This window comes from Arabidopsis lyrata (genome assembly GCF_000004255.2).
Source record: "Arabidopsis lyrata subsp. lyrata unplaced genomic scaffold ARALYscaffold_3, whole genome shotgun sequence".
Classification (NCBI taxonomy): domain Eukaryota; kingdom Viridiplantae; phylum Streptophyta; class Magnoliopsida; order Brassicales; family Brassicaceae; genus Arabidopsis; species Arabidopsis lyrata.
The window spans coordinates 11,386,288-11,412,635 of NW_003302553.1; the positions used below are offsets into that span (position 1 = coordinate 11,386,288).

Consider the following 26,348-nt stretch of genomic DNA (forward strand, 5'->3'; position numbering starts at 1 on the left):
CATCACTGTGCAAACGCATCCAATCTGCTCTCACTAGGTTCTGGTGGGATGCAAACCCGGAGAAAAAAAAGATGAGTTGGATCTCTTGGCAAAGAATGACGAAATCCTTCAAAACAGGTGGTTTGGGGCTCAGAGATATACAAACCTTTAATAAAGCCCTTCTGGCGAAGCTGAGCTGGAGAATTTTGAAGAAACCTTCTTGTCTTCTAGCTAAAATCTTTCTCGGGAAGTACTGCAAACACGCTTCACTCTTGGACTGTAGAGTTCCAAACTCTGCATCCCATGGCTGGAGAAGCATTTGCTTGGGCAGGGACCTAATCTCTCTCAAGCTGGGACGCATCATTGGGAAAGGAGACTCCACTCCAATCTGGCGAACCCCATGGCTCTCTTTATCTAGCCCTCTATCACCTATAGGTCCACCCACTGAAGCCACTCAACACATGCTAGTCTCTGATCTCATCCTCCTTGGAACCAGAGAATGGAACAAGGATCTAATCAGGACCATCTTACCACTCTATGAAAAAGATATTCTATTACTCACTCCAAGCCTCATGGGGGCTCCTGATATTTGGGCATGGCTCCCTACAAGCTCTGGTGACTATACTGCCAAATATGGGTACTTTGAGGCCCTTAAAATCAATGAAGATCAGGAAATTTCCCAACCTGACTCCTCTGAGCCTTTCAACTGGAGATCCAACGTCTGGGCACTCAAGACTTCCCCAAAAACAAAGCTTCTCCTCTGGAAAGCAGGACAAAATGCACTCCCTGTAGGCACTAACCTTCTCCACAGACATATTAGTGTTTCTGCAAAATGCCCCCATTGCGAAGCTGATGAATCTGTCCTCCACCTGCTATTTCAATGCCCCTTTGCACGCAAAATCTGGTCCCTGGCTCCGTTCAAGAGTGGACTAAACATTGATGGACTAACCTCTGTTCTTGACGGGATCTCCATGGCCAAAAAGCTCATATGCCTCCCTCCCACAAGAATTGGTTCCGGTCCTCTATCTCCGTGGCTGATCTGGACCTCCCGTAACCAGCTTATCTTCAACAAACGGCAAATCACTGCAGAAGAAGCCTTACATATTGCATTGATTCGGGCAAAAGAATGGCAAGATGCCCAATTCCCCAAATCAATCTCTACGGCCTGTCGACAACCATTTATCGTCACTAGACCAGCTATTCCGATCCGAACTTGCTTCACAGATGCCTCCTGGAAGGAAAACGGCAAAGCTGGATTTGGTTGGATCTGTAAAGATGAATCGGATAAGACGATTTTTGAAGGATCTGCTTCCTCGCCATCTGTTGGATCTCCTCTGATCGCCGAAGCTTTGGCAACTCTTACCGTTGTCGGAGTTGCAATTGAATCGGGCTTCAAGATCATCTCTTTCGCTTCTGACTCTCAAACCATTGTCAAAGCAATCAATCAGAAGCTTCAATTGAAGGAGCTTCACGGGATTCTCCATGATATCCTATCTCTATCCTCTTTTTTCGATGTCTGTACTTTCAATTTCATTCCTCGCAACCTCAATCGCCAAGCTGATGCTTTGGCCAAAGAGGCTCTATCTCTTTGTATTGAACCCTAAATTATGAATCGAATTAGTTGTTTGACCAAAAAAAAAAAAATTTCTTCCTAATGATTATTGTTTTGTTGCCAATATCGTAAGATTTTAAAGCTATATGGAAGTCTTTAAAAATCTTGTCTCCATCCAGAAGCTCAATACTAATCAATTTTTGTATTAGAAAAGTGAACTGACAAAAACTATAAAACTTTATGATTTGTTTTCACCCTAGTTAAGTTTTCAATCGTTTTAATATTTATTTAAAAATTAAAAAATTCTTTTTTTTGTACTTACGATTACGAGAGGAACATATGCTATTTGCAATGTCTATTGTCCAACAACCAAAGATTTTAAATGAGAAACTTGCCGAAAAATCCCGACTTATTTAATATTTATCAGAAACTAGCAGAATTTTGTTCGTTATTAAAAAAATACATAAATTAATTTCGATTGGAAACAAAAATACACCATCTAATTTTTTTCTCTGATTTCCTTCATTCGCCATAAGAGCCTTTACCGGCGTTAACCAAATCTTCAATGGTAAATTTATTTACAGAAAAATTCCTAAAAAAATTATTTAATATTTGCTGAAAAAATACCTGAACTTTTTTGCTGCTAAAAGTTACACAACCGTTTGAAGATTTGGTTAATGATGTTAATGACCGTCACAATGAAAGAAGGAAATCGGAAAAAAAAAACTAGGTCTTATTTTTTTTTATTTCCAATCAATATTTTGTATATTTTTTTGACAATAAAAATAATTTAAAAGTTTTCTCACAAATATTAAATAAGTCCAAAAATTTTCAGAAATCTTCCCGATTTTAAATACACAAACTACTCGAGAGTTTTTGTACGTACTCATGTTACTATTAGTCTATTATTATGGTGGACTCATGTTTCAGTTTCACAATAATTATTTAATCAAAACTGGGTTGGTGGATAGAGATAGTTTTACATTTTTGATACATGATAATGAAATTTAGTCGTTAATTATTATTCTTCTTTTCAACTACCTATGATTTAACTCTTTGTTGCTTTCTCCATTAGGTGGTAATACTCAGCGCCTTATACATATAATATTCATTTTAAATTAATTTATTAAAACAAAAAGTATAAAATTATGATATTAGTAGATACAAAAATATTTAAACTAACCTTTATTTTTATAATGAATTTAACAACGTCTGTGTATGTATATTTAGAGGATAAATTGTATGTATATGTGCAAGTAGTGTTTTTTTAGGTTTAAAACAAATTGGAGGTAAAATGTTTTTTGAGGAATATTTTTCTTCAAGTTTCACTCTCAACATTTTTTTCTTCATTATAAACCCCATTTTTCTCTAATCAACAACTCGATCTAATTTGATTTATTTTCACTTTCGTTCTCTCACGCGTATGTTTAAAAGATATTATTTTCTTAATTTTTTCACTAGAAACTATAGCTCTAACAATGACAAATCATGATGCAGATTTCTTTTTTAGACTCAACATCGCTAAACCTAGTTGTTCTTCCTTTTTTTTTTTTTTCTTATAGTTTCCAATATAAATTATCTGTTTTGATAATTAACTAAAACTATTTGACACCAGGTCCAAGTATAGAAATCAAGAGAAATTTGTCATTACTTCAAAACTTTTTATTAAATTATGGACAGTAATGTCTACATTTTAGAAAGCTAGCATTGACGAGCTCGCTAAGTAGTAGATGATTTACATAAAAAAAGTATATACAAGCAAAACTAAAAGTATAAAATAACTATAATTGGAAATAGTGACATCCAAACTATCCCTACCAAAAAAAAAAATGACATCCAAACTATACAATTTTATAATTGCGGAACAACTATTAAAAAAACCAGTATAATTCAAAAGGGACCACTTTAAAAGAAAATTTATCACACACAAAAAATGCATCTGACTGTGTTTTTACCTTGTATATTTTTTTAAAAAATATGATTTGTTAGTTATGAGCATAATTACAAAAAAAAAAAAAATCAGTTAAATAATCCTCAAACGCATACATACAAAATGGTTGAGAAGAAAACTCATGACTTTTTTTTCCACTTAATTTAAAATAAAATTATCAATCTACATAAGATATAACATCAATCAGGCTATACATAAAACAATTTGTAGATAACTTTAAAAGAATATTTTTAAACTTTTGTTAGTTTTTGAATACAATTTTTACATCCTAATTCAATTGGGTTCCTACTAACCCTTAACCATTTCTCTCTCATTAGTCAAGAGTCATGGGTTTCTTTCTAATTAACCATTTTAAAATAATATCATCTAAACAAGAAAAAGGTCTAAATAATTTAAAATTGTTGGAACAATAATTTAATATAAAATGTAATCAAATGTCTAAAATAATAAAATTGTTTAATTCATAATTTAATACTGTTAGTTTAATCTGCTACAAATAATAAATTGATTATAAACATGTTTACACGCAAATCGGAGCCTAATACGTCCAAACTATATCCACCAGTCTCTTCGCTGTCTAAAACATCCGGAGCCTGACCCGACATTTGACCCGGATCCGAAACTCCCACAATCTCCAATACCACCGAAATTCACCTCCCCTAAAACTTTCTCTTCACTTTCCCGGGAAAATCGGCGACCAAAATTGGAAAAATGTACTCAGCGATTCGCTCGCTTCCACTCGATGGTGGACACGCCGCCGGTGACTACCATGGACCTCTTGACGGAACTAATCTTCCCGGCGACGCTTGTTTGGTTTTAACCACTGACCCTAAACCTCGTCTCCGGTGGACAACTGAGCTTCATGAGAGATTCGTTGACGCCGTTACCCAGCTCGGTGGTCCTGACAGTGAGTATTACTTTGTCTACTTATCACCTTTGTTGCTGAAATTTTTGGATCTTGAGATGAAAATGTGTGTTGAGCTAGCTTCTTCTTCTCTTTGCTCAGTTTCTTACTCGCCCTCTTCAAAAATTTCGTCTTTTTTAGGGTTAGGTTGATTTTTCTCTCAAAGTTTTTGATATTTCAGATTTGTGAAGAATATGTCTTGTTACTTGATTCGTTGAAGTTTGTGATTACATGTTCTTGAGACTTGAATTGAGATCTATATAAGTAGTTCTTTATGATTCCCAAAATAGAATCATATGCTGCAGTGTATAAATTTGTTTCCTTTTTCGAAATTAGTCAATTGTAATTAAGTAGTGTCAGTGTCATCTCTGAAAATTTTGAAGCTTGTGGTTTGCTTGTAGCTAAGAATCCTTATTCAAGTTTTGTCTTTTTCTTTCACACTTGTTCAACTAACAGAAGCGACGCCCAAAACTATCATGAGAACAATGGGAGTGAAGGGTCTCACTCTCTACCACCTCAAATCACATCTTCAGGTTTGCTGAACAAAACTGATTCCAGAGTTTTGCTTTCTAACTAATTATTTTTCAGAGTTAATGAGATAGAATTTCAATGACTTGACACCTTAGATTCTGAAATATGCTTGGGTATTAAGAGTTGTATGTAGGTTTGAGTTAAGTTTCATTTATTTGTTACCAGGTTTGACGTGTAATAGCAATAGTAATCCAAAGAATATTTGGTGTTTGATGGTGTTATGTTTCTCTCTTTTGTATGTGTTTTGCTCGACAGAAATTCCGACTAGGGAGACAAGCTGGCAAAGAATCAACTGAGAACTCTAAGGATGGTATCTATTCAGTTGACCTTTTGTTGTTGTTGTTGTTGTCTACATCTCTGTTTGTGAAGCCGTTTGGTTCTACTCTCTATTCATATGGCTATTTGGAATCATATTTGTTAGACACTTCTACACTATATCATGTGAGAGGCACAAGGGTCCCTGTTGTTCTTCTCACCGACGTTGTCAGAATATATATTAGTAAACTGCTCATGGTTTAAGACTTGAAGTTGTCAAACAAAAACTTGTTTTCGAAAAAAGGAAATTAAGATTAACAACTAGTTGGGACCCTGTTTTGATGAATTCCAGTTGTGTGTCCATATCTCGTTGTTCCACTAATTCTGTGAACTGGATGCTGCAGCTTCTTGTGTTGGGGAGAGTCAGGACACAGGTTCATCTTCAACATCATCATTGAGAATGGTGCAGCAGGAGCAGAACGAGTATGGTTACATTTGAATTTTTACTCTCATTTCTCTGCTACTGCTGGTTAGTGAATCACATTTGTATTTTTTTGCATGCCAGGGGTTACCAAGTCACTGAAGCTCTACGTGCTCAGATGGAAGTCCAAAGAAAACTACATGAGCAATTGGAGGTTAGGTCTCTTCATTTCTCTTGACATTGATCTTGAAGCTACAAACCACCATGTTTACAAAAAATTGGCTTCAAAGTTACAAATTAGAGCAGAACCGTTATCCTAAGTTCTGAACCAATGTTCAATCCAAAAATTAAGATGTGGTTGTTACCAAAATTTTTTTTTCTTTTCTGCTGTACATATGAATAGTACTCCTTGTTTCCATCTGTCCTGGCTACCTATTTAGAATGAACAAGCGCGCCCTTGAGAACATTGGCCACTTTTATAGGAGTTTATGCAACATGCTGTGCTTTAAAATGCAAACCTCTGATTGGTCTTTTAGCATGGGCAGGTGCAACGGAGACTCCAGCTAAGGATAGAGGCACAAGGAAAGTACCTTCAATCGATTCTTGAAAAAGCTTGCAAGGCCTTTGACGAGCAAGCTGCTGCTTTTGCTGGGCTTGAGGCTGCTAGAGAAGAGCTTTCAGATCTAGCTATCAAGGTCTCTAATAGCTCTCAAGGAACAACAGTCCCGTACTTCGATGCAACAAAGATGATGATGATGCCATCTTTGTCAGAGCTTACAGTAGCAATAGACAACAAAAACAACATCACAACCAACTGTTCAGTGGAAAGCTCTCTGACTTCCATCACTAATGGGAGCTCGATATCTGCTGCATCGATGAAGAAGCGGCAACGTGGTGACAATTTGGGCGTCGGGTATGAATCGGGATGGATTATGCCTAGTAGTACCATTGGATAAAGTTTAGGAGAGGGAAAAAATCAATATGGGAAAGGTAGAGATAAGATTTAACTCTTCTTTACTTGCTTTGAGGGGCCTGTATTATTCGATACAAACTTGTCATCAAAATTTCATCTTAGCCTACTCATGTATATATTTGACGTTGAAGCTGAAGCTTTAGTGTTTCCTTTAACCTTTGCCTTAATTATTCTTGTATTCAAGAGAAAGGGTTTAAAGGTAGAGACTAGAGACTATAAAGACATAAGAAAAAGATCTATTGATAATATAATAAACATTGAAATGATGAAATGGCCACCAATGTTTGAGCCTTTAAATTTGCTACTATTCGTAATGCCTTTCTTCATTATTCTTTATTCTTTACTTTGTCTACTTACGCCTTGTTCCTCTCATCAATCTTTTCAACGAACATCAGAATTAACATGAGTGAGTTCTCATTTCTCGAAATTTCATATGCTATGTTCTTATGGTTTAATTCATAGTTTTGAAATGCAAAAACCGTGTAGGAAGCATGCTTTGCTGTTGTGTTAACTCGGAGAACAACAGGAAGTATGCAGAGCTGGACGCGAAGCTTGCACGGAAAATGGTGGAGAGCCGGAGGATTTATCCGGGACACCGGAGTTTAAAGTCTATGGATTCAATAATCATGAAGTTTCCTAAGCTAAGAGAAGGATTAAGAAACATCAGAAGCGTTTTCGAAACCTACGGTACGTTTTCTTGATCCTTTTCAGCTTTTTATCAAGATTCCACTCGTTTAAGTTTTTAACATTTTTGTTCTGTGAATATTCGCAGATAGTGATAAAAATGGGACAATCGATATCGAGGAGCTGAAGAAATGCTTAGAGGAACTAAAGCTATGTTTGTCAGAGGAAGAAGTGAAAGGTTTATATGGATGGTGTGATGTTGATGGAAGCAAAGGGATACAATTCAATGAGTTTATAGTTCTTCTCTGTCTCATCTATCTTCTATCAAAACCTTCCTCTGAATCCAACACGGTAATAATCGATGACACGCTGACAGATATATCAAATGTTTTAGCTAAATTGTGTTGTGTTTTTCTTAGGAATCAAAAGAGATGGGTCCAAAGTTGGTTGAATCAATATTTGATCCGATAGTAGAAGTGTTCTTGTTTTTAGACAAAGATGGTAAAGGAAAATTAAACAAAGCTGATGTGATAAAGACATTGAATAATGAAGACTATCCTTTAGAAAGATCTCCTTCACATCTTCACATGTTACCAACATGAGATTTGGTATATAAATCACTCACACTGTTCTCCTTTTCTATGTTTATGGACTAATTTACTCATTGGACTCTTTTTCTTGTGGTGGTGCAGAAGAAATGGATTGGGGAAGAAAAGGGAAAGTGGGTTTTAGAGAGTTTCTATTTGCTTTCATGAGTTGGGTTGGTCTTGATGATGCAGAAGATTATATGACCAGCTAAACAAACAACTTATACCAAAGTTTGCACAATTATATACATCTAAGCTCATTATGTTGTATTTGGTTTCTTATGTGCATATGTACTTTGCTATCAACATGACTCTTATATGCTTGTTTAATTCATTATTTTTCAATGACTATGATTCATTCTTCTCATATGCGACAGTACCAACATCTTCTTGACCACTACTACAAACAAACTATCAACAAGTCAAGATCTGTCTCAATTAAGGACAAGAATTTGGACAAATATACTTGTGATTAAGGACATTGTTCAATAGAAAGTACATGTCCAAGTCTAAGTGATATAAAACTCCAAACGAAGCCAAAACATTAACCACAAACATCAAACTTTCACATTTCAAAAGCACAGAAACAATGGCTCAAAAGAAAGAAGTTACAAACATTTGAAACATGGATCATAATTTCTCATTTATTGTTTCCTTTGCCTCCTCCTGAGCTAGCTGCAGCTGCAGCTTGAGCAGCTTTCTTTGCAGCCTTCTCTTGCAATGCTTTTGCATCTCTAAACCACAATGTAATCAATTAATCAATAACAAGATTAGCTCTGTTATCAAATTCAAGAACCAAATACGAATTAGGTTTTACCTTTCACGACGTTGCTCTGGAGTTAACCCATCATCTTTAGTCTTTCCTTTACCTCCGGTTCGAGCTAGAGCCCTTTCACGATCACGCTCTCTTTGGCTTCCTCGTGCAAAATTCGCAATCAAGAATCAAAGAAAACAATACTAATTTTACCAAAAAAGCACACAAATTTACCAAACCCTTCAAGATTCACGAACCTAACTTCAAAACGATAAGATTGAATGCGGAGAAATCAATGACAATCAACAAAACCCTAAATTTTTTGGAATTTTTCAACCTTGAAGAACACGCAAACCTAATCCAAGTGTGCAAAATTCGCAATCAAGAATCAAAGAAAACAATACAATTTAACCAAAAAAGCACACAGATTTAGCAAACCCTTGAAGATTCATTAAAGGAACTTCAAAACCATACGATTCAATGCGGAGAAATCAATGACAATTAACAAAACCCTAAAATTTTCGGAATTTTTCAACCTTGAAGAACACGCTAACCTAATCTAAGTTTGCGAATTGAACAATCGAAATAACAAAACATAGAACTTAATGAAAGAAACAAAATCAAATTAAAGTAAGAAACAGATTTGGGAAATGGGAAAATAAAAACGAATTGAGAAGGATATGAGTCATGGTGTGATGAAATCTTCGTAGCGAACAAGTGATTCGAAGAGATCAGAGATCCCCGACGATGCTGAAACGAAAAGCCAGAGAACGAAGAAGATTGAGGAAATAAATTCGATTATTTATATGATTTTTTTTGTATATATTATTATTAAATGGGGACAAAATCGTAATTTTAGTTACCAATCGATATTTCTAGGCCTCGACTTTGGTTTTTCTTTATCCGTTTGGTTAGGTTTTGGGGTTTTTCCAATCTTCGGTTTGTTAAATATCCGGTTTGGGACAACGGATTGAGACCGAAATATGATTTCATTTTGGTTTGCCGTAACTTCTGATTGGTAATTTTTAATTTGAGATCAAGCGGAATTCTATTTGTATAATATTTATCAATTATATTTTCTTAAAGTTTTTTGAAGAATTCATTTGAATAACTATTGTCAAATATATATTTTTTAATTGTATAAAAGTTTATATTATTTTATATTTAAATTACTAGAGAACGTTTACATAACTTTCATAAAATAGAAAAACAATTAATATTTTATTCTACTCAAGGACATTTTGGTCCACCTTCTTGAGTCTTCCAATTGTTGTAGCAAGGACATTCTTCTTTATGTCCATACGTTCCCGATGGTACACACAAACATTTGTTGCAACAATAGTTGCAGTAGAACAAACATGGCTTCTTATGAGATGTTGCTGAGCACCGAACATTACATGCCGCAGGACATTCTTCGCACAAATGGACAAAATCATTGAATAAATTAAAAAGTTATTATTTCCTCAACATATATCAGTTAATAAAAGAATAAAAGTGTTGTAAAGAATATTACGTCCAATAGTAAGTGAACCCTCTCCTCCTTCCTGAAAAATAATTTTGAATTAATAAAAATGATCGATAAATCTATTTTTATATCTATTTCTATTTTACATATTTGTTTTCTATTGAATTTTTTTAAGTTTTATGAATACTTTGTGGATTGGACCTGATGGATTTTCTAATTCCTTTGCCTGAAAAAAAAATGAAAAAGTACAAAACTATATATGAATTGGATTGATTCACAAAAATACCCAAAAAAAATGATTTACAAAATAATAGAAGGGAAATATATTAGCAATTTTACATTGGAAAATTGAGTAGCAAATAAAAAGCTGAATACAATAAAGATGACAATGAACTTAGCCATTCTTTTCTTCTTCTTTTTTTTTTCTTTTTTCTTTTCTTTGTTGATGTATGTGTATGTGAGTGATGAATCTATTTATAACCAATAATATTTCATATAGCAAAGTAGAAACCAATTGTCTTTTTTAGTAGTCACGGAAAAAAATATGTATTGTAATAAAACCTATATAGATAAACATTAATTTGTAAGATATTATTGAACATGTAATTAATTTTATAACACAATTCAAATTTTTTAATTCAAAATATATGTTAGTCAATAAAAATAATACATTTGTCATCTTATATATTTGGCTGAATTAATAATTTCCAAAATATATTTCAAAAAAGTAACCTGGGTCTTTTGGACTCTTGACCACTCATCTAGTACTCTTTGTATAGGATAACAAATGATCATGCTAACTAGTGTCAAAAACTCAAGTGCAAGGTAATTTTTTCCATTGATTTGTCTCAGATTTTGTAGAATCATTTTAGAGTCGGTTCTATGATGCATCAATGATTAAGCTAAGAAATTATGTTAAGTAATCTGCCTAACTTAAGTTACACGTTACGCTACAAAGATTCACCTAAACTAAACTATACATGGTGATGCTACATGATTCACCTAAATTTTAAAACCGATAATTAACCCAAATGAAAATGCAAATATATTTTGCATAGTATCATAATACTATTACTTAGGGAGTACACATATCCAAATATATGTTGCCAATTTCAGTGGTCAGCACAATATATTTCCTTTTTTCCTTAATTATTAGTATTTATTAGGAATTTAGGATTTTCCTTTTTTATGAACCGAACCCTACTCTTGTATGGATTTCCAAACAGCTATATATATATAGAGATAGGAAAGCTTACCTTTTCACTCAACATAAACAAAGAAAAATCAAAGATCAATTATCTGAGAATATGCCTATGACGACGAAAAATTCTCCGATAGAGTCTCTAAAACTCCCCACTGATTACTCTCGGGAGGAGTTTGAGAGAGCTTGCGAGTTCGTGAAGCAAGTAAAAGAGATTGATGAAGAACAAAACCACAGAGGAATCTTCATTCAATATATCACTGCAATGAAGCTTTATCGATCTGGATCTTTGGACATGGTCGAGGTCAAAAACAGAATCACGACCATTTTCAAGAACTGCGACGTTTTGCTCGATGGCTTTCATAGGATTATGAAAGATTCGGATTGTCAAGACCATATCGTTGTTCTTAAACGAATGGTGGGGTTCTTGAAGGCGTTGGCGAAAGGGTCCGAGAGATTACGACTAGGGTTAATGGAGGCTTTCGTGAGATTCAAGGAACATAAAGATGGACAGGTTCTGAAGGAACAAGTTGACCTTATGTTACGAGATTATCCTTGTCTATAAGAAGAATTTAGGAGGATACTACACTAGAACGGTTTGGTACAAGATGATGAGAAACGAGAGGAGATTACGTTTGATAGAGAGGATGAGATGTTCAAAGATGACATGTACTTTCATTCTATAGAATCAGCCATTAAGTTTGCGGCGGAGGAGGAGGAGGATAAAAAGAAGACGCCGCCGGCGGGTGTTTATGGAGCCATGAGAAGCTCTTATGCACAAGAGCGTAGTTTGAAAGATCCGAAACTTAAAACTTTTATTGCCACGAGGATTCATGAAAGATCCGAAACTTGCGGTACGAAGAGATTTATCAACTTTGCAGTGTAAGCACAACGAGTTGCTCAAGAACAAGAAGAGAAGAGAGTTGCTTAAGAAAGTGCAAGAGGTGAATGAATCATTGATTGTTTATAAGGAAAAGACAATCAATGCAAAGTATTTGGTTTAAGAAAAGGACAATAGAATGTTTTCATAAACAGTAGAATGTTTTCATAAACAGTAGAATGTTTTCTTTTTTTTTGTTAAGGAAAGTATTTTGTCTATTAGAAAAGGGAATTTTACAGTAAACCTCTAATTTTATAGAAGGTGAAGAGAGTAATGCACAAGTACAAAACAGAGAGACTCATTGTAAACCTGTAACACTGAACTAAGCAACCAGAGGCAAAGTTAAAGTGTTAACCAAAAAAATACAATACTATATCATATTGAAATCTCCCAAGTAACTAGATGAAGCTCAACTACAACCGAACAACAAACGTTTTCAGGTAAACTAACAATACACAACTCTTTAGAGAAACATGAGATTCTCAACCTGACCAGAGAAGATAGAGGTTGTAGATTTATCCCCAAGTTGAAGCTTATCTTTTGTGATGAGCCCTTCTATGTAGACTTTTCTCACACTGTCTTTCTTGGGATCAAAATAGATCATCAGAACACAAAACAGTCGTGAACATGCATACAAAGTTTTTGGTGCCAAAACAAACTCACCTGCATTAGTGATACAAATGGCTTCAAAGAAAGAACCATTCAGTTATCCCGAGATCTAAAGTAAAAACCTTGTTGGACCATTAGAACCCACAAATCGATCTTACCAGTACAAGTCAAGGATGTCCAGCAGTTCTAAAGGACATGTGCAGTCTTTGGTAATCTTATAAGATCAAATTTTTCAGATCTAACATGGAAACTCATGACTGCTTCTGCTTGATAAAACTTAAAAAAAAAAATCAATAGAAAACAAATATGTAAAACAGAAATATGTAAAATCAATCGATAATGATCTTTGCCAGATAGCTCTTGATTCTTTTTGTCTTTTTCTTTCATCATTTTTTTTGTAACATAAATTTAGACATTTGTAATGATTATACTTTCGAATTTCGAGTGGGTTTATTCCTTATTTTTATTTGAATTGTGATGTAACCAACTTCAATCGTTCTGCTTCATTTGGCAAATTCAAATTGTGTTTTCATGACTTGTGAAAAAACAGCTTTTAGACGACCGGTTCTTAGTAAACCGGTCCGGTGTCTTAAAGAGATAATAAAGGTCAATACAACATGGCGTAAAATAACTCAAATGGGAAAAATTTCCAATCTCGAATCGATTCCGACTATGAAAAATTAAACCACACTAACCAAAATTCATTAGAATTCGTGAATAAAATTCATGAGTCGGAAAGTGTTTTTGTTTAATAAATAAAACAGGGTTTAGGGCTTAAATATATACAACAGGGTTTAGGGCTTAAACCCTTTTCTTCTTCATCAAACTCCATCTGTTTCTTCCTCTTTCTCGCTTCCATCCTCGATTCAAGTAAGCTTCCTCTTTGACCAGAACGTATATCTCTTTCAAGTAATCTGATTTGTAGCTCTGTTGTTGTATTAATTAATTTTCTTTACCTAGAACAGTCGAGAGATTTAATCGTTTGCAAATCGAAATTTACTGTCCGTTGTTTAGGAATATGTAATCGTTGCCTTATTTTCGCTTGGATTTGTCCTTTCTATATATTCGTCTTTTTGATGATTTATTTGTTGTACCTCAGGTGTACGTTAGCACAAGCTTCCTCTCTCTAATGGCAACTCGTAAGTTTTCTGCAGATAGACCTAGCCCTACTTACGCACGCTCTTGTGTTTACGATATCTTTCGCATGTAGGTCTTCGGTTTGAGAACAGACCTGACATTGGTGTCTTCTCCAAACTCACTAATGCCTATTGCTTAGTCGCTATAGGTGGCTCTGAGAACTTTTACAGGTATGTTTTTGTTTGCTTAGTAGTCAGTCACTCTGTAAACGTTTCAGTTTTGCTTTGTTAATTTTTGTTGATGCTTAATTTGCAGTGCTTTTGAGTCGGAGTTAGCACATGCATGTTATCCCTATTGTTAAGACATCTATTGGTGGAATACAAAGTATTGGGCCTTCTTGTGCTGCTTAGCTTTCTCAACACCTTATAACTGCTTGCTTCAAAGTTCAAATCTTCTTGATATAGTATTTTCCCACAATTGCCTAATGAACGTGGCTTTTTTTTCTCCATATAGGAAACAAAAATGGGCTTCTTGTGCCTCATACAACCACTGACCAAGGTAATACTACATTCTTATTTTGTTGAACATGATTATTCTTTTCTCCATTTACTTTCTTGTAGGGTAAGTGATGAGTCTTTTTTTTTATATTGGCTCTGTAGTAAGTTTTAAGCTTATGGTTTTTAACTTTGGACCGTGACAGAGCTTCAACACTTGAGGAACAGTCTACCTGATCAAGTTGTGGTCCAGAGAATCGATGAACGTCTCTCTGCTCTTGGAAATTGCATTGCCTGCAATGACCATGTTGCTCTTGCGCACACTGATCTTGACAAGGTAAAGATATGTCCTGCACAACTTTTACCGTTTGTCTATTGGATGATTTTATTATATCTTGGCATGTCAATGGTGCTGTTGTTACCTATTATTATGCTTTTTGGTATGTTGGTTTTTCTGGATTGACAGGAAACTGAGGAAATAATAATAGCCGATGTTCTTGGTGTTGAAGTTTTCCGTCAGACAATTGCAGGCAATATTCTTGTAGGCAGCTATTGTGCCTTGTCCAACACCGGTGGAATTGTAAGATATATAGTACCAAACATAACCAATCCCTTTCGATAATCATGCAGCTAAATTTGTATTCTTCTCAAATAGGTCCATCCTCAAACCTCAGTGGAAGATTTGGATCAACTCTCAACACTTGTTCAAGTCCCTCTGGTTGCGGGTATGATCGTTAATGACTGGACTGCTTTCTGCGGCCCAGACACAACCGGAACAGAGCTCTCTGTTATAGACAGCATCTTCAAGCTATTATCGACGAGATGAGGAAATCTTTGATCGATACCTATGTTTAAAATTTTGCTTTCTTTGGATGACACACACAATATTATCATCCCCAAGTGTCAATGTCATAAATTTTCAATTCTTTGTAGGCTCTCAATATCTCTACTGTTGCAAAAATTGGCTTGTTTTCTTTTTTTTTCTTGTGTGGTTTTAAAGGTTTACAAGTTATCTCTTGTCTTGTTGAATTTTTTTGACCACGTACCTAACATATCGGATCAAGACAGCTCAACGGTCGAAGCTAACGATGAGCAACGAGAAAATCCAAGAAAGAATCAACGTAACGATCTTGTCTATCCAAATCTCCAAACACTCCTTTCATATCCTTCACATTCTCTCTATAGACCTTACCTTCTTCTTCCTCCATTACCAATCTCAACGATTTCGCAACATTTTCTTTAGTGAAGAAACCTTCTGTCTCATCCCGAGGGATCATATACCCAAATTTCTTCTCCTCGCATAAAATCCTTGGTCATACACAAAAGCCAGCATCACCATCGGTTTAGCAAACCGTATAGCTTCAATTATTGAACTCCAACCGGAATGAGTCAGTACCAAACCAATCGAATCATGGTTCAATGTTCTCAATTGCTCAACCCAACCTCTCCACACAGAGCCGTGCCCAGATATTTGGAGCCCGTAAACAGTAAAAAAAAAAATAAGGCCCCAAAATAACGATTATCATCCCAAATTTATATAAAACTCATTCAAATAAAACAAATAATAAGCATGTGGTTCCAAAGTTATAACCATCATAATCCCAAATAAATAAATAAAAAACCATAACAAAAACCAATATATCAGTTTTAAAACATAACCTTTCTTTCCTTATTTCCAACAAAATCATTAACCAAGCTTTCCTATAATAAAAAGATACTTAACAATTAGCAAATACCTTCTGTTTATCGTTTGTTTTGTTCTGAATAGGGAAAAAAGAAGTTGAGAAGTCTCAGAACTTTCGATAGAGAATAAAAACCCTAATATTTTATTATAGTTTAAATGAATTGATAATTAGTTGCTAAAACATTTTTTATTACTACTAAATATATATGAGACTATTAATATTTTGGGCCCTTCAATTTTTATAAAAAATTTGGGCCCATAAACCAATGTTTCAAATTTTGTGCCATGGGCACGGCCCTGTCTCCACACCATCCCTCTCTCAGCCGTACGCTCTTCGAATCCTTCCGGAAGCTCAACCGGTTCAGTATCCCATGGACCACGGCGAGTCTTTAACACCCAGAAAAAAGGTAAACCGGAAAGTTCTAAACCGAGAGCGATTGAATTTATCTCGGTTTGACTCGGTTTAGCTTCTGAACCAAAACCTACGTAGACAACGGGAAAACGGTCTATTTCCCCATGAGAAGTATGCATATCACGCCAGATAGAGCCCGTTCTTTGACCTCGGTCTATATGTCCATGAAACGGAAGTTATATACCTATTTCTCCCCAAAACGTAAGTTCAATAGCTAAATCTCCCTGAATTAATACTTCGAGATCTATTAATCCACATGTTTGGGTTTTGTCGGTTTAATGTACACCAATCAAAAATTAACCCTAACCCGACCGACCCATTAATGACCCGATCCAACTTCTTCTTCTTCACTTGAAAATATTTGGACATGAAGAGATGTGCCTCTTCTTTATTCCAATTTTGACAAAAACAAAACCCAGTTTTTGAAATTGGGTGAAGAAGAGAAGAAGAAGATGAAAGAAGAAGAATGGGATTGGGTTTTGTGTTTTAATCGGGTCAAAATCCTTAGTTCAGTTTCTTAAGAGGGAAATCGGCGGTTATGGTAAAGGTAAAGGTCGTGGTGGTGGTGTAAGAGCTGATTCTTCGATGTGCCTCTTCTTTATTCCAATTTTGACAAAAACAAAACCCAGATTCTGAAATCGGGTGAAGAAGAGAAGAAGAAGATGAAAGAAGAAGAATGGGATTGGGTTTTGTGTTTTAATCGGGCCAAAATCAGGTTTTCTTTGGTTATATACGGTTAAGTAAACTTAAACCAACAAAACCCAGACATATGGATTAATAGATCTCGAAGTATTAATTCAGGGAGATTTAGCTATTGAACTTACGTTTTGGGGAGAAATAGGTATATAACTTCCGTTTCATGGACATATAGACCGAGGTCAAAGAACGGACTCTATCTAGCGTGATATGCATACTTCTCATGGGGAAATAGACCGTTTTCCCCGTAGACAACAGAGTTAGTTCTCTGCGAGTCTAACCACTTTTTAATAAACAGCCACGTCTCAGTATCTTTAAACACTTCTTCCGGTTTTGGAGGTAAAACTCTCATCGGTATAACCGGTTTCCGGTAAAGATTCTGCATAAGTTCCAACCACTCTGCTTCGTACTCATAACAACTTCGTACGAAGATGACATCACAACCGTCGATTGCGGCGGCGATACGGTCAATGTCGGGAATATTCCCTTCCGTTGAGTCCACCACAGTGACGGACCCAGAAAATTTTTAACCGGTGTCAATTTATAATAAAAACGGTATATTTATAATAAAAATCCTTAAGTTTAAATTGTCTTTAGACATCTTTTTTATCATCATTCTTTGGTTAAAAAGTTAGGTATATAATTTTCAAACAATTTGAATGGACACACTAAAGAGAAGAAGGGCAAAACAAAAAGTCTGTAGTTAAACTATGGAACGTGTCACTGTGGCCCATTATAAAAAAAGACAAAAATAAAATAATTAATGAAATAATTGAGAGCATCGAACCTAGTAAAAGGGGGTCAAAATACTTGCATTAAACCAAATCAGCTACAAATAGATAACAATTACTAAGAATAATTTTTACTATACATATTTAAGGGGTGTCAGATGACCCCTCATCCTTCAACATGGGTCCGCCAGTGGTCCACCATTACTCCTTTAAATAGACTCCCATTCGAATAACCGGAAATGTACCGGAGTTTTGAAGTACCAAAATTTTAGTTAAAATCTAGTATCATTTAGTTAAATTTCGTATATTTCGATTAAATTTCGTATATCTTAGTTATTTCTGTTAATCCAGATTTCGGTTAGATTGAGTAGATCACTTTTTTTTTTGGTTAAAAAAAAAAAAGAAAAAAAAAAAGCGAAGAATTGATCGGTTCAAGTCTGTGGAACTGATCGGTTCGAGATTGTCGAACTGAACCAACAAAAATCAAAATAAGTTTAAAATTACGCCGATGGGTTTTCAAATATTCCTAAACCGAAACAACACCAAATTGATCAAAATTAGGTCCGGTCCTTATGTCCAACTTAGAAGGGGTTATTCAACAAAATATTGAAAAAGAATTCAAAGGAATAAAAAAATAATAAATTTTAAACATTTTTAAGACTTTTACTTAATTATGTCCAAATGACAACTTAATTGTTTGGAATTAGTTCTTCACAATTTTTATAAAATCTTAAATCATCTTCTCGTCGATTTTAAATCATTTTTATAAAATCTTAAATCATCACCAAAATCTATATAAAAAAAAGTTTGGAGAACAACAATATTATACAATACGTACGTTAAACAAGGTAAAGATTGAGAAGTTATGTTTGGTTAGTTTATTTCTTTTTTTTTCTTTTTTTTTTTAGTTTATTTCGTTTATTTGCTTTCGCATTTCTATTTTTAGAATCTTTTGTGTGATCGCATTATTAATAAATTTGTTTGCTTTTTTATGATCTTGACTAGAGGGAGTTTGGCGTCTTTTGGCCTCTTGACCACTCATCTACAAGTACTCTTTGTATAGTTTGTATAGGATAACAAATGATCATGCTACATTGCTACCCAGTGTCTAAAACACAAGTGAAAGGTAATTTTACAAAAAAAAAAATAAATAAATAAAAAATCCATCGATTTGTCTGAGATTTTGTAGAATTGGAGTTGAACACATTTAGAGTCGGTCCAATGATGAATCAAACATTATGCTAAGAAATTATATATGTTAAGTAATCTGCCTAAGCTAAGTTACACGTTATGCTACAAAGATTCACCAAAACTAAACACTACATGGTGCTACATGATTTACCTAAATTTTAAAACCGATAATTAATCCAAATGAAAATAATGTTACATAAGTATCATAATATTACTTAGGGAGTACACATCCAAATATATTTATGTTATTGCTTACTATTTAAAAAGAAAGTGGAAATGAGTGTAAAAATATTATGTGTACGATATAATGATATTATCTCTAGTTTATGATGATCATATTATTATCTTTCTTAACAAATTTTGAACACATTTTAATTTAACTGTTTTTGTCGACAATAGCGAAAAAAAAAAAGGAGGTTTTGATCAGCACATGTCTTTGTTGCACATGTTGCCAATTTCAGTGGTCAGCAGAACATATTTCCTTAAAATCATTGCTAGCTACACGAACTATACGCCAACACATCACTACATATGCAAACTATTTTAATGTCTCGCTAACTATACGAACTATTGGTATTACATACGGACATCCCCGAACTATCATCGGTTATGTGTGCAACACCATAACCATCATTTTCAGATAATATAAATGTCTTGTTAACTACACGAAGTATTTCTTTTTTTTTGTCAACTACACGAAGTATTTTCCATCATTTTTTTGTTTTAAAAAATAATTAAAAAATAAAAAATAACTAAAAAGTAAATATTACGCTATTATAAATTATATATATATATTATAACTTTTAATGCATTATACTTTTAAGTTAAATTAATTTAACTAATTTAATATTTATTATATTAAATTGTTAAAAATTTAAAACAGTCACTTCGTTAAATTATACATCACTATAAGTTAAATAAAACTAAATAATATATCAATGTAAATTATATACCATAACCATCATTTCCAGATAATATAAATGTATTGTTAACAACACAAAATATTTCCATCATTTTTTAAAAACTAAATTACAAAATGAAAAAATAACTAAAAGTAAATAATACACTATTGTTAATTATATATATGCATTATAACTTTTAAAGTTTAAATTCTACATATTGTGGATATAGGATTCACACTCGATTATCTTTAAGTATTTTTGTGGAGAAAAACTCTTGTAAAATCAGAAAATGAATATGAGAATTTGAAAAGGAAATCAACCAAGAAAAGAAATGAGGAAAAATTGATAAAGAAGAAGTACAAAATGCCTTGCGAAAGATAGTAAAGAGAGAAAAATATATTGTATTGCTCAGAAGTAATGAATAGTCGCCTATCCCCTCAAACACATGCGTTTGAGGTTATTTTTATAGAGAAAACATGATCAATGCGGTCATTTACTGCTCATAATCGAATTGATCCGCATTAATCATATAATTTACATTTTGACCGAAACGGCTTGAATTTGAACTATCTTGGGCTTCGCGCGGATCTTCCGAACTCTTTCTTGTTAACTCCGAACTCCCGCGTCTTGACGCTGCCGCGAACCTCGAACAATATTCTCCTCGCTTCGGCCTTTCTCTATGCGAACTGTATGTTGAATAAGAGCGAACTCCGTACTGGTAAAGATCGAACTCTTTTAGTAAACGGAATCGAACTCCTAACTGGTCAAGCTTGATTCTCATAATAAAGTATCTTTAACTCCAAGAGGATTATTATGTAATAATGACGTGGACAGATCCAAGTGGATCCTACCAAAAATGTGTGGGATCCGACCCCAACACATATGCAATATCCCTTATAATTTTAAGTTAAATTAATTAACTATTTTTTAATGCACACATATATTTTATATGAAATTAATTTAACTAAATTTTTAAAAGTGTCACTTAATTAAATTATAATTTTCATTGATATATGTGTGCATTATAATTTAAATTGATATATTATATAGTTTTATTTAACTTATTAGTTTTAAAAAAAAATTGATGAAAATACTTCGTGTAGTTGACAAAAAAAAGAAATACTTCGTGTAGTTAACAAGACATTTATATTATTTAGAAATGATGGTTATGGTGTTTGCACACATAACCGATGATAGTTCAGGGATGTCCGTATGTAATACTAATAGTTCGTGTAGTTATCGAAACATTAAAATAGTCTGCATGTGTAGTGATGTGTTGGCGTATAGTTCTTGTAGCTAGCAATGATTTTTCCTTTTCCTTATCAATTAAAAGCTTCCTCGATGTCTACGTTACAAAGAATTTTCCTTTTTTAAAATATGTATTAGGAATTTAGCATTTTCCTTTTTTCTGAATCTCATATGGATTTCGAAACAGCTATATATAGAGATAGGGAAGCTTAGTTACCTTTTCACTCAACAGAAAAAAAAACAAAGATTAAAGATCGATTATCTGAGAATATGCCTACGACGACGAGAAGATCTCCGATAGAATCTCTAAAACTCCCCACTAGTTACTCTCGGGAGGAGTTTGAGAGAGCTTGCGAGTTCGTGAAGAAAGTAAAAGAGATTGATGAAGAACAAAACCACAGAGGAATCTTCACTCAATATGTCACTGCGATGAAACTTTATCGATCTGGATCTTTGAACATGGTCGAGGTCAAAAACAGAATCACGACTATTTTCAAGAACTGCGACGTTTTGCTCGATGGCTTTTATCGGATTATGAAAGATTCGGATTTGGATTCTCTTCGAGACCATATTGTTATTGATCTTAAACGAATGGTTGAGTTCTTAAAGGCGTTGAGGAAAGAGTCTGAAAGATTACGTCTAGGGTTTTTAGAGGCTTTCGTGAGATTCAAGGAACATAAAGATGGACAAGTTCTGAATGGAGAAGTTGACCTGATGTTACGAAATTACCCTTTTCTGAAAGAAGAATTTAGGATGATCCTACTCGAGAATGGTATAGTACAAGATGAAAAACGAGATGAGATTACGTTTGATAGAGAGGATGAGATGTTCGAAAAAGACATGTACTTTCATTCTATAGAATCAGCAATTAAGTTTGCGGCGGCGGAGGAGGATAAAAAGAGGAAGAAGCCGCCCGCGGGTGTTTATGGAGCCATGAGACGGTTATATGCACAACGGCGTAGACCATTGCCACGAGGATTCATGAGAGATCCGAAACTTGCGGTACGAAGAGTTTTATCACCTTTGCAGTGGAAGCACAACGAGTTGCTCAAGAAGAAGAACAGAAGAAAGTTGCTTAAGAAAGTGCAAAAGGTGAATGAATCATTGGTTGTTTTTAAGTTCGATTAAAAGATTTAGTAGTGTGTGTGTGTATTTTTTTTTTGTTAAGGAAAGTATTTGGTCTACTAGGAGTTTAGAGCTAATGAGCTCCGGATATTGTATCTACTTAAATGCATAATTAAGTACAAAACCTTTGTATGATTGATACTTGCCATTAGTTATTTTGGATGTTACCAAACTATACTTTGTTCATAATTTGGAAACTCATATACCAATTCTCAACCGATTTGATCACAATCTAACCGATGCAAACCAATGTGTTGAGATTTGCTACTTAAATCTAACAGACTGGTTTGAACGATACTCTAATATTTATTCATCTCTCTACGAACTATGTGGGGCTCATTATTGTTAGCTAGGAAATGAATATTTTGTCATAGTTTACAAAACAGAGAGTATGCACAAGTTCAAAACAGAGAGACTACTTGAACATTATAAACTTGCAGTAACACTAAACTAAGCACCCAGAGGCAAAGCTGAGACTATGAACATAAAACAAAATATTAACCAAAAATATACAATATATCATGAAATCTCCCAAGTGACTAGATGAAGCTCAACTACAACCGAAGAACAAACATGCATTTTCAGTGGAGATGATTATGAAAAACCCGCGAAGCCATATCGCCCTCTAGACTAACAAGACACAACTCTTTAGAGAAACATGAGATTCTCAACCTGACCAGAGAAGATAGAGGTTGTAGACTTATCCCCATATCTTTTGTGATGAGTCCTTCTATGGAGACTTTTTTCACACTATTTTTTCTTGGGATCATAATACAGAACATTAAAAAGTCGTGAACATGCATACGAAGTTTTTGGTCCCAAAACAAACTCACCTGCATCAGTGATACAAAAGGCTTGCAAGAACCATTTAGTTATCCCAAGATCTAAAGCAGAAACCTGGTTGGACCATTCATGTTTCGCAGCATCCACTAGAACCCACAAATCGATCTTACCAGTAGAAGCATGTCCAGCAGGTCCAAAAGACATGACAGCAAGCTTTCCCTCGTATCTTGTCAGCTTGATAAGCGTTGCTGTCTTCGGTATTCTTATAAGATCAAAATTTTCAGATCTACGTACCTGAAACCAATGATGAGCCAAGATAAAAAAAAATATGTCCACCAAAATTATAACAAGAAACCTTTGACAGTGACTTATATGTGGTCATGCAGAGAAAACCAAATCGTCGTGGTTTTCATTTTATGCACTTAACATATTTCAGCAGCCATCATATAAAAGCTTCAGAAGGAATGGAAAAAGTTCATAACCATTACCTGCATTTTATCAAAATATCCATGTCGCTGTTGTTCAATGTATTTCCAGGCACCAACATCTACATAATTTAAACCAAATACATGATTCCAAAGTAATAACTAATAAGGGTATCCATGGACTGAATTAGGACAAAGACTAGCTCAAATCTAGGTTTGAAGTGGCAAAAGCAGCATATAAAACTTCTTCTACTATTTGAAAGTTCTTTTGTGTACCTTTGAGGAAGGATATTGTCGCAGGTGCGACTGTACTGACTCTAGGATCTGGCGGGTGCCCTTTCTCTATGATATTTTTTCTTATTGTCAATGATAGCCACATTCAAGTGCTTTGTCAATGGCTTGCTTGCTGAAAGAATATTATTAACCATGTCGTCAAACAAACAACTATTCATTTAGTTGGCTGAACAAAAAAAATAATTCAACACTACCAACCATTGCTTACCCAATGAAGCAGCTAAAGCGATTCCAACCATTCCACCACCGACAATAGCAATGTCATGTTGTTGACCATCGTCACTAGAATTCTTTTTTGCATTACTCTCCATAGATGAGGCTCTTATTTACTCTCCTCCTACGTCTGGAAAAAAAACAAGAACAATTGTCAATCCTAGCTTTATGGAACCTGATACAACTGAGACAGTAAACTTCACAACAACCCAATGAAACCACAATTCCCTAAAATCCCTACAATTTTCGTTTTTCTCTTTTCTCAAGAACAATAGACATTTCAAAATTCCTATCAATCAAAGCACAATGTGAGCTAGGGAATCGATTATAGCAAGTATAAACACCATTAAAACTCATTCTCTCTCAAAATTAAACTCAAACAAGCTTGATATTCAAATTCTTGAAATGAAAGCTTAAAGAGTGTGAGAATGACTTTTGTACCTTGAAATCGACGGAGAAAGAGATAGAATTGGGATTTGGTACAGGAATTAATCGAATGGGCTAAGGATTTCGGATTGAAAGCACAAAATTTCAAAGATTTTGGTGGAGAATTGAGAGAGATCGATGTGTGTGTTGTGAAAGAGAAAGGAGCCGTGAAAGTGGAGAGGGGAAGAAATCGATTTGGGGAAGGAGGATGAAGAAGAGAAAACCGGCAAAATCGATTTGTAATTACACTGGTTCACTTGATTTAAACCGGAGCAGACCGGTCAAAGAGAAGAGGTTGACTTATACCTGGGTGGAGACTTCGCCGATGCACGAGCCATTGTTATGATACGGCTTGTCTTTGGCCGATGGAGAAGACCGCTAGTCTCTCGGGAATTTTCTGCAAAACCAGCCTACGGTCAACACTTGCCCGATGTGATCAAGACCGATGGAGAGCAGAAGCAGTCGGGCTCGAGAACCAACACTTGCCTTTATTGTCTATTAAGAAACCGGACTGGTTTACTAAGAACCGGTGGTCTAAAACCTTTCTCTCGCAAGTCATCATAACACACTTTGCCAAATGAAGCAGAACGAATGAAGTTGGTTACATCACACTTCAAATAAAATTAAGGAATAAACCCACTCGAAATGAAAGTATAATCATTACAAATGTCTAAATTTATGTTACAAAATAATGATGAACCAAAAAAAAAAAAAAGAATCAAGAGCTAACTTGCTCTGCTTTTTTACCACTCTTTTTAGGTTTTTGTTTCTCTTGTTTCCTCTTCTTTGATTCAAGACTAACCCAAGTATAACCTGTAAGTATAGCAAATGGGTCTTGTAAAGTTTTCGACTTTAATTCACACAAATATGCAAAAATAAAAGAAAGCAAAAAGAAAAGCAGTACAAGGGTGATGGAGTGTACCTAGTCCCAAGATGTGGAGAATGAGTAGGAGGGGTTGCTTGAGGCCGGAATTGGTGTTGGTGAACGAGTCGCTCTCCTCTTCCTCCTTTGGCGGCGTTCATAAGAAGAAGCTCGCGAAGCATCATAAACCACCATTTCTTGCGTGTTAGTGCCATTGAAAGAATGTCTTGCATTCGCATCTACTTCCATCGGGCTTGGTTGGTTCTCTCCCATCACCTCTTCGTAATCCGGTGTAATGTTGGAACATCCCGCGTGTGAGAGCTTGGTTTCCATGCTCTTCATTTTCACATTCATGCTCTTCATCTTCTCATTCATGCTCTTCATCCCTTTAACAAGCTTCTTTATCGTTCTCCCGTGCCATGACAAACTTTTGGAGAAGGTGGATGTGGGTGTGAGCTTCCCGAAGAGCCTTGTCCGCTATGGCCTCATCATAGGGCTTGAAGTCATATCGCGCTTGGCCATAAACCGGACTAGGAGGGTGTGGTGGTGAGGATGTTTCAGGAATCTCTCCTCTACGTCCTTTCCTTATAGCAATGAGCACACCATCTCTAGCAACATCATAATGGTGCACATCCGATACATAGAAGTGATGGTTACCGTCAATGCGGAGGGATGTGATAGGGACATTAGGAAGTAACACCTTAGCCGACATACGGGAGGTGGAACAACGTCCTTGGTAAACGTAGAGGTTCCGCTCGGTGCGTCCCGCCAAGAATAACCTTCTCTTGAGGTAGATTGGGTCAATCCGAACAATCTCGTGGTCTATGTTGGTTAGCGCAATCCCTTTTGCCTCTAAAATCGGAGTTACAAGTCCACCCATACTCAAAACGGGAGTGCTATCCGTTGTGGTCCATGCCCATTCTTGGTAGTGAAGCAATTGCCGAACAAAGACCGCCGCAACACAAGTATTTCTTGCACTTGTCCTAATAGGTTTTCCCGGTGTAAGTTCCTTCAAAATTGGTTGCAATCCCGCAAGGAGACAAATTAATTCTTCTTTTAGAACATTCCCGGTTTCTCTTCTAGCAAAAAGTGTATGAGA

At 35.1% G+C, this 26,348-nt stretch overlaps 6 protein-coding genes, 1 long non-coding RNA gene and 2 pseudogenes across 8 annotated transcripts; 5 read left to right on the forward strand and 4 right to left on the reverse strand.

The window, feature by feature from the left end:
* Positions 1-4,006: 4,006 nt before the first annotated feature.
* Positions 4,007-6,843, forward strand: LOC9319551 (protein PHR1-LIKE 2). 2 transcript variants are annotated; one of them, XM_021032310.1, is made up of 6 exons: positions 4,007-4,389; positions 4,843-4,919; positions 5,173-5,227; positions 5,577-5,655; positions 5,738-5,807; positions 6,139-6,843. In XM_021032310.1, exons 1-6 carry the CDS (start codon positions 4,194-4,196, stop codon positions 6,547-6,549), a joined length of 888 nt encoding a protein of 295 aa, XP_020887969.1. In that variant the 5' UTR covers positions 4,007-4,193; the 3' UTR covers positions 6,550-6,843. The 2 variants fall into 2 exon arrangements, with proteins under 2 accessions (XP_020887969.1, XP_002883484.1); XM_002883438.2 differs by having other exon boundaries at positions 4,028-4,389; positions 6,130-6,733.
* A 43-nt stretch (positions 6,844-6,886) lies between these two features.
* On the forward strand, positions 6,887-8,128 carry LOC9319552 (probable calcium-binding protein CML22). Its single transcript, XM_021032312.1, is given in 6 exon segments — positions 6,887-6,972; positions 7,053-7,253; positions 7,339-7,541; positions 7,610-7,765; positions 7,768-7,798; positions 7,883-8,128. Coding segments are annotated over 6 exon segments (702 nt in total). The 5' UTR covers positions 6,887-6,968; the 3' UTR covers positions 7,990-8,128.
* Positions 8,129-8,207: 79 nt separating this feature from the next.
* Positions 8,208-9,323, reverse strand: LOC9319553 (small EDRK-rich factor 2). Its single transcript, XM_021032313.1, has 3 exons — positions 9,214-9,323; positions 8,595-8,697; positions 8,208-8,511 (listed from the first exon to the last, which is right to left on the reverse strand). The coding sequence occupies exons 1-3, from the start codon at positions 9,218-9,220 to the stop codon at positions 8,418-8,420; spliced, it is 204 nt and encodes a 67-aa protein (XP_020887972.1). The 5' UTR covers positions 9,221-9,323; the 3' UTR covers positions 8,208-8,417.
* A 1,410-nt stretch (positions 9,324-10,733) lies between these two features.
* LOC9321681 lies at positions 10,734-12,161 on the forward strand. The gene has a single exon (XM_002883440.2). The coding sequence runs from the start codon at positions 11,304-11,306 to the stop codon at positions 11,760-11,762; it is 459 nt and encodes a 152-aa protein (XP_002883486.1). The 5' UTR covers positions 10,734-11,303; the 3' UTR covers positions 11,763-12,161.
* Positions 12,162-13,812: 1,651 nt separating this feature from the next.
* LOC9319554 lies at positions 13,813-15,217 on the forward strand (annotated as a pseudogene).
* A 116-nt stretch (positions 15,218-15,333) lies between these two features.
* Positions 15,334-17,563, reverse strand: LOC9319555 (annotated as a pseudogene).
* Positions 17,564-21,310: 3,747 nt separating this feature from the next.
* Positions 21,311-22,381, forward strand: LOC9321682. The gene has a single exon (XM_002883442.2). The coding sequence runs from the start codon at positions 21,392-21,394 to the stop codon at positions 22,247-22,249; it is 858 nt and encodes a 285-aa protein (XP_002883488.1). The 5' UTR covers positions 21,311-21,391; the 3' UTR covers positions 22,250-22,381.
* Positions 22,382-22,591: 210 nt separating this feature from the next.
* Positions 22,592-23,807, reverse strand: LOC9319556 (F-box protein At2g21930). Its single transcript, XM_021030295.1, has 3 exons — positions 23,731-23,807; positions 23,518-23,576; positions 22,592-23,323 (listed from the first exon to the last, which is right to left on the reverse strand). Exons 2-3 carry the CDS (start codon positions 23,521-23,523, stop codon positions 22,997-22,999), a joined length of 333 nt encoding a protein of 110 aa, XP_020885954.1. The 5' UTR covers positions 23,524-23,576; positions 23,731-23,807; the 3' UTR covers positions 22,592-22,996.
* A 4-nt stretch (positions 23,808-23,811) lies between these two features.
* LOC110229665 lies at positions 23,812-25,234 on the reverse strand. Its single transcript, XR_002333047.1, has 3 exons — positions 24,403-25,234; positions 23,957-24,091; positions 23,812-23,860 (listed from the first exon to the last, which is right to left on the reverse strand). It is a non-coding gene; the product is annotated as an uncharacterized LOC110229665 (long non-coding RNA).
* Positions 25,235-26,348: the final 1,114 nt, after the last annotated feature.

Coding starts and splice junctions, on each gene's coding strand:
- LOC9321682 (XM_002883442.2), top strand. CDS start 21,392: ATGCCTACGACGACGAGAAGATCTCCGATAGAATCTCTAAAACTCCCC.
- LOC9319553 (XM_021032313.1), bottom strand. Junction 8,512..8,594: donor CCAGAGCAACGTCGTGAAAG/GTAAAACCTAAT, acceptor ATTGTGGTTTAG/AGATGCAAAAGCATTGCAAG.
- LOC9321681 (XM_002883440.2), top strand. CDS start 11,304: ATGCCTATGACGACGAAAAATTCTCCGATAGAGTCTCTAAAACTCCCC.
- LOC9319551 (XM_002883438.2), top strand. CDS start 4,194: ATGTACTCAGCGATTCGCTCGCTTCCACTCGATGGTGGACACGCCGCC. Junction 4,390..4,842: donor CCAGCTCGGTGGTCCTGACA/GTGAGTATTACT, acceptor TTCAACTAACAG/AAGCGACGCCCAAAACTATC. Junction 4,920..5,172: donor ACCTCAAATCACATCTTCAG/GTTTGCTGAACA, acceptor TTTGCTCGACAG/AAATTCCGACTAGGGAGACA.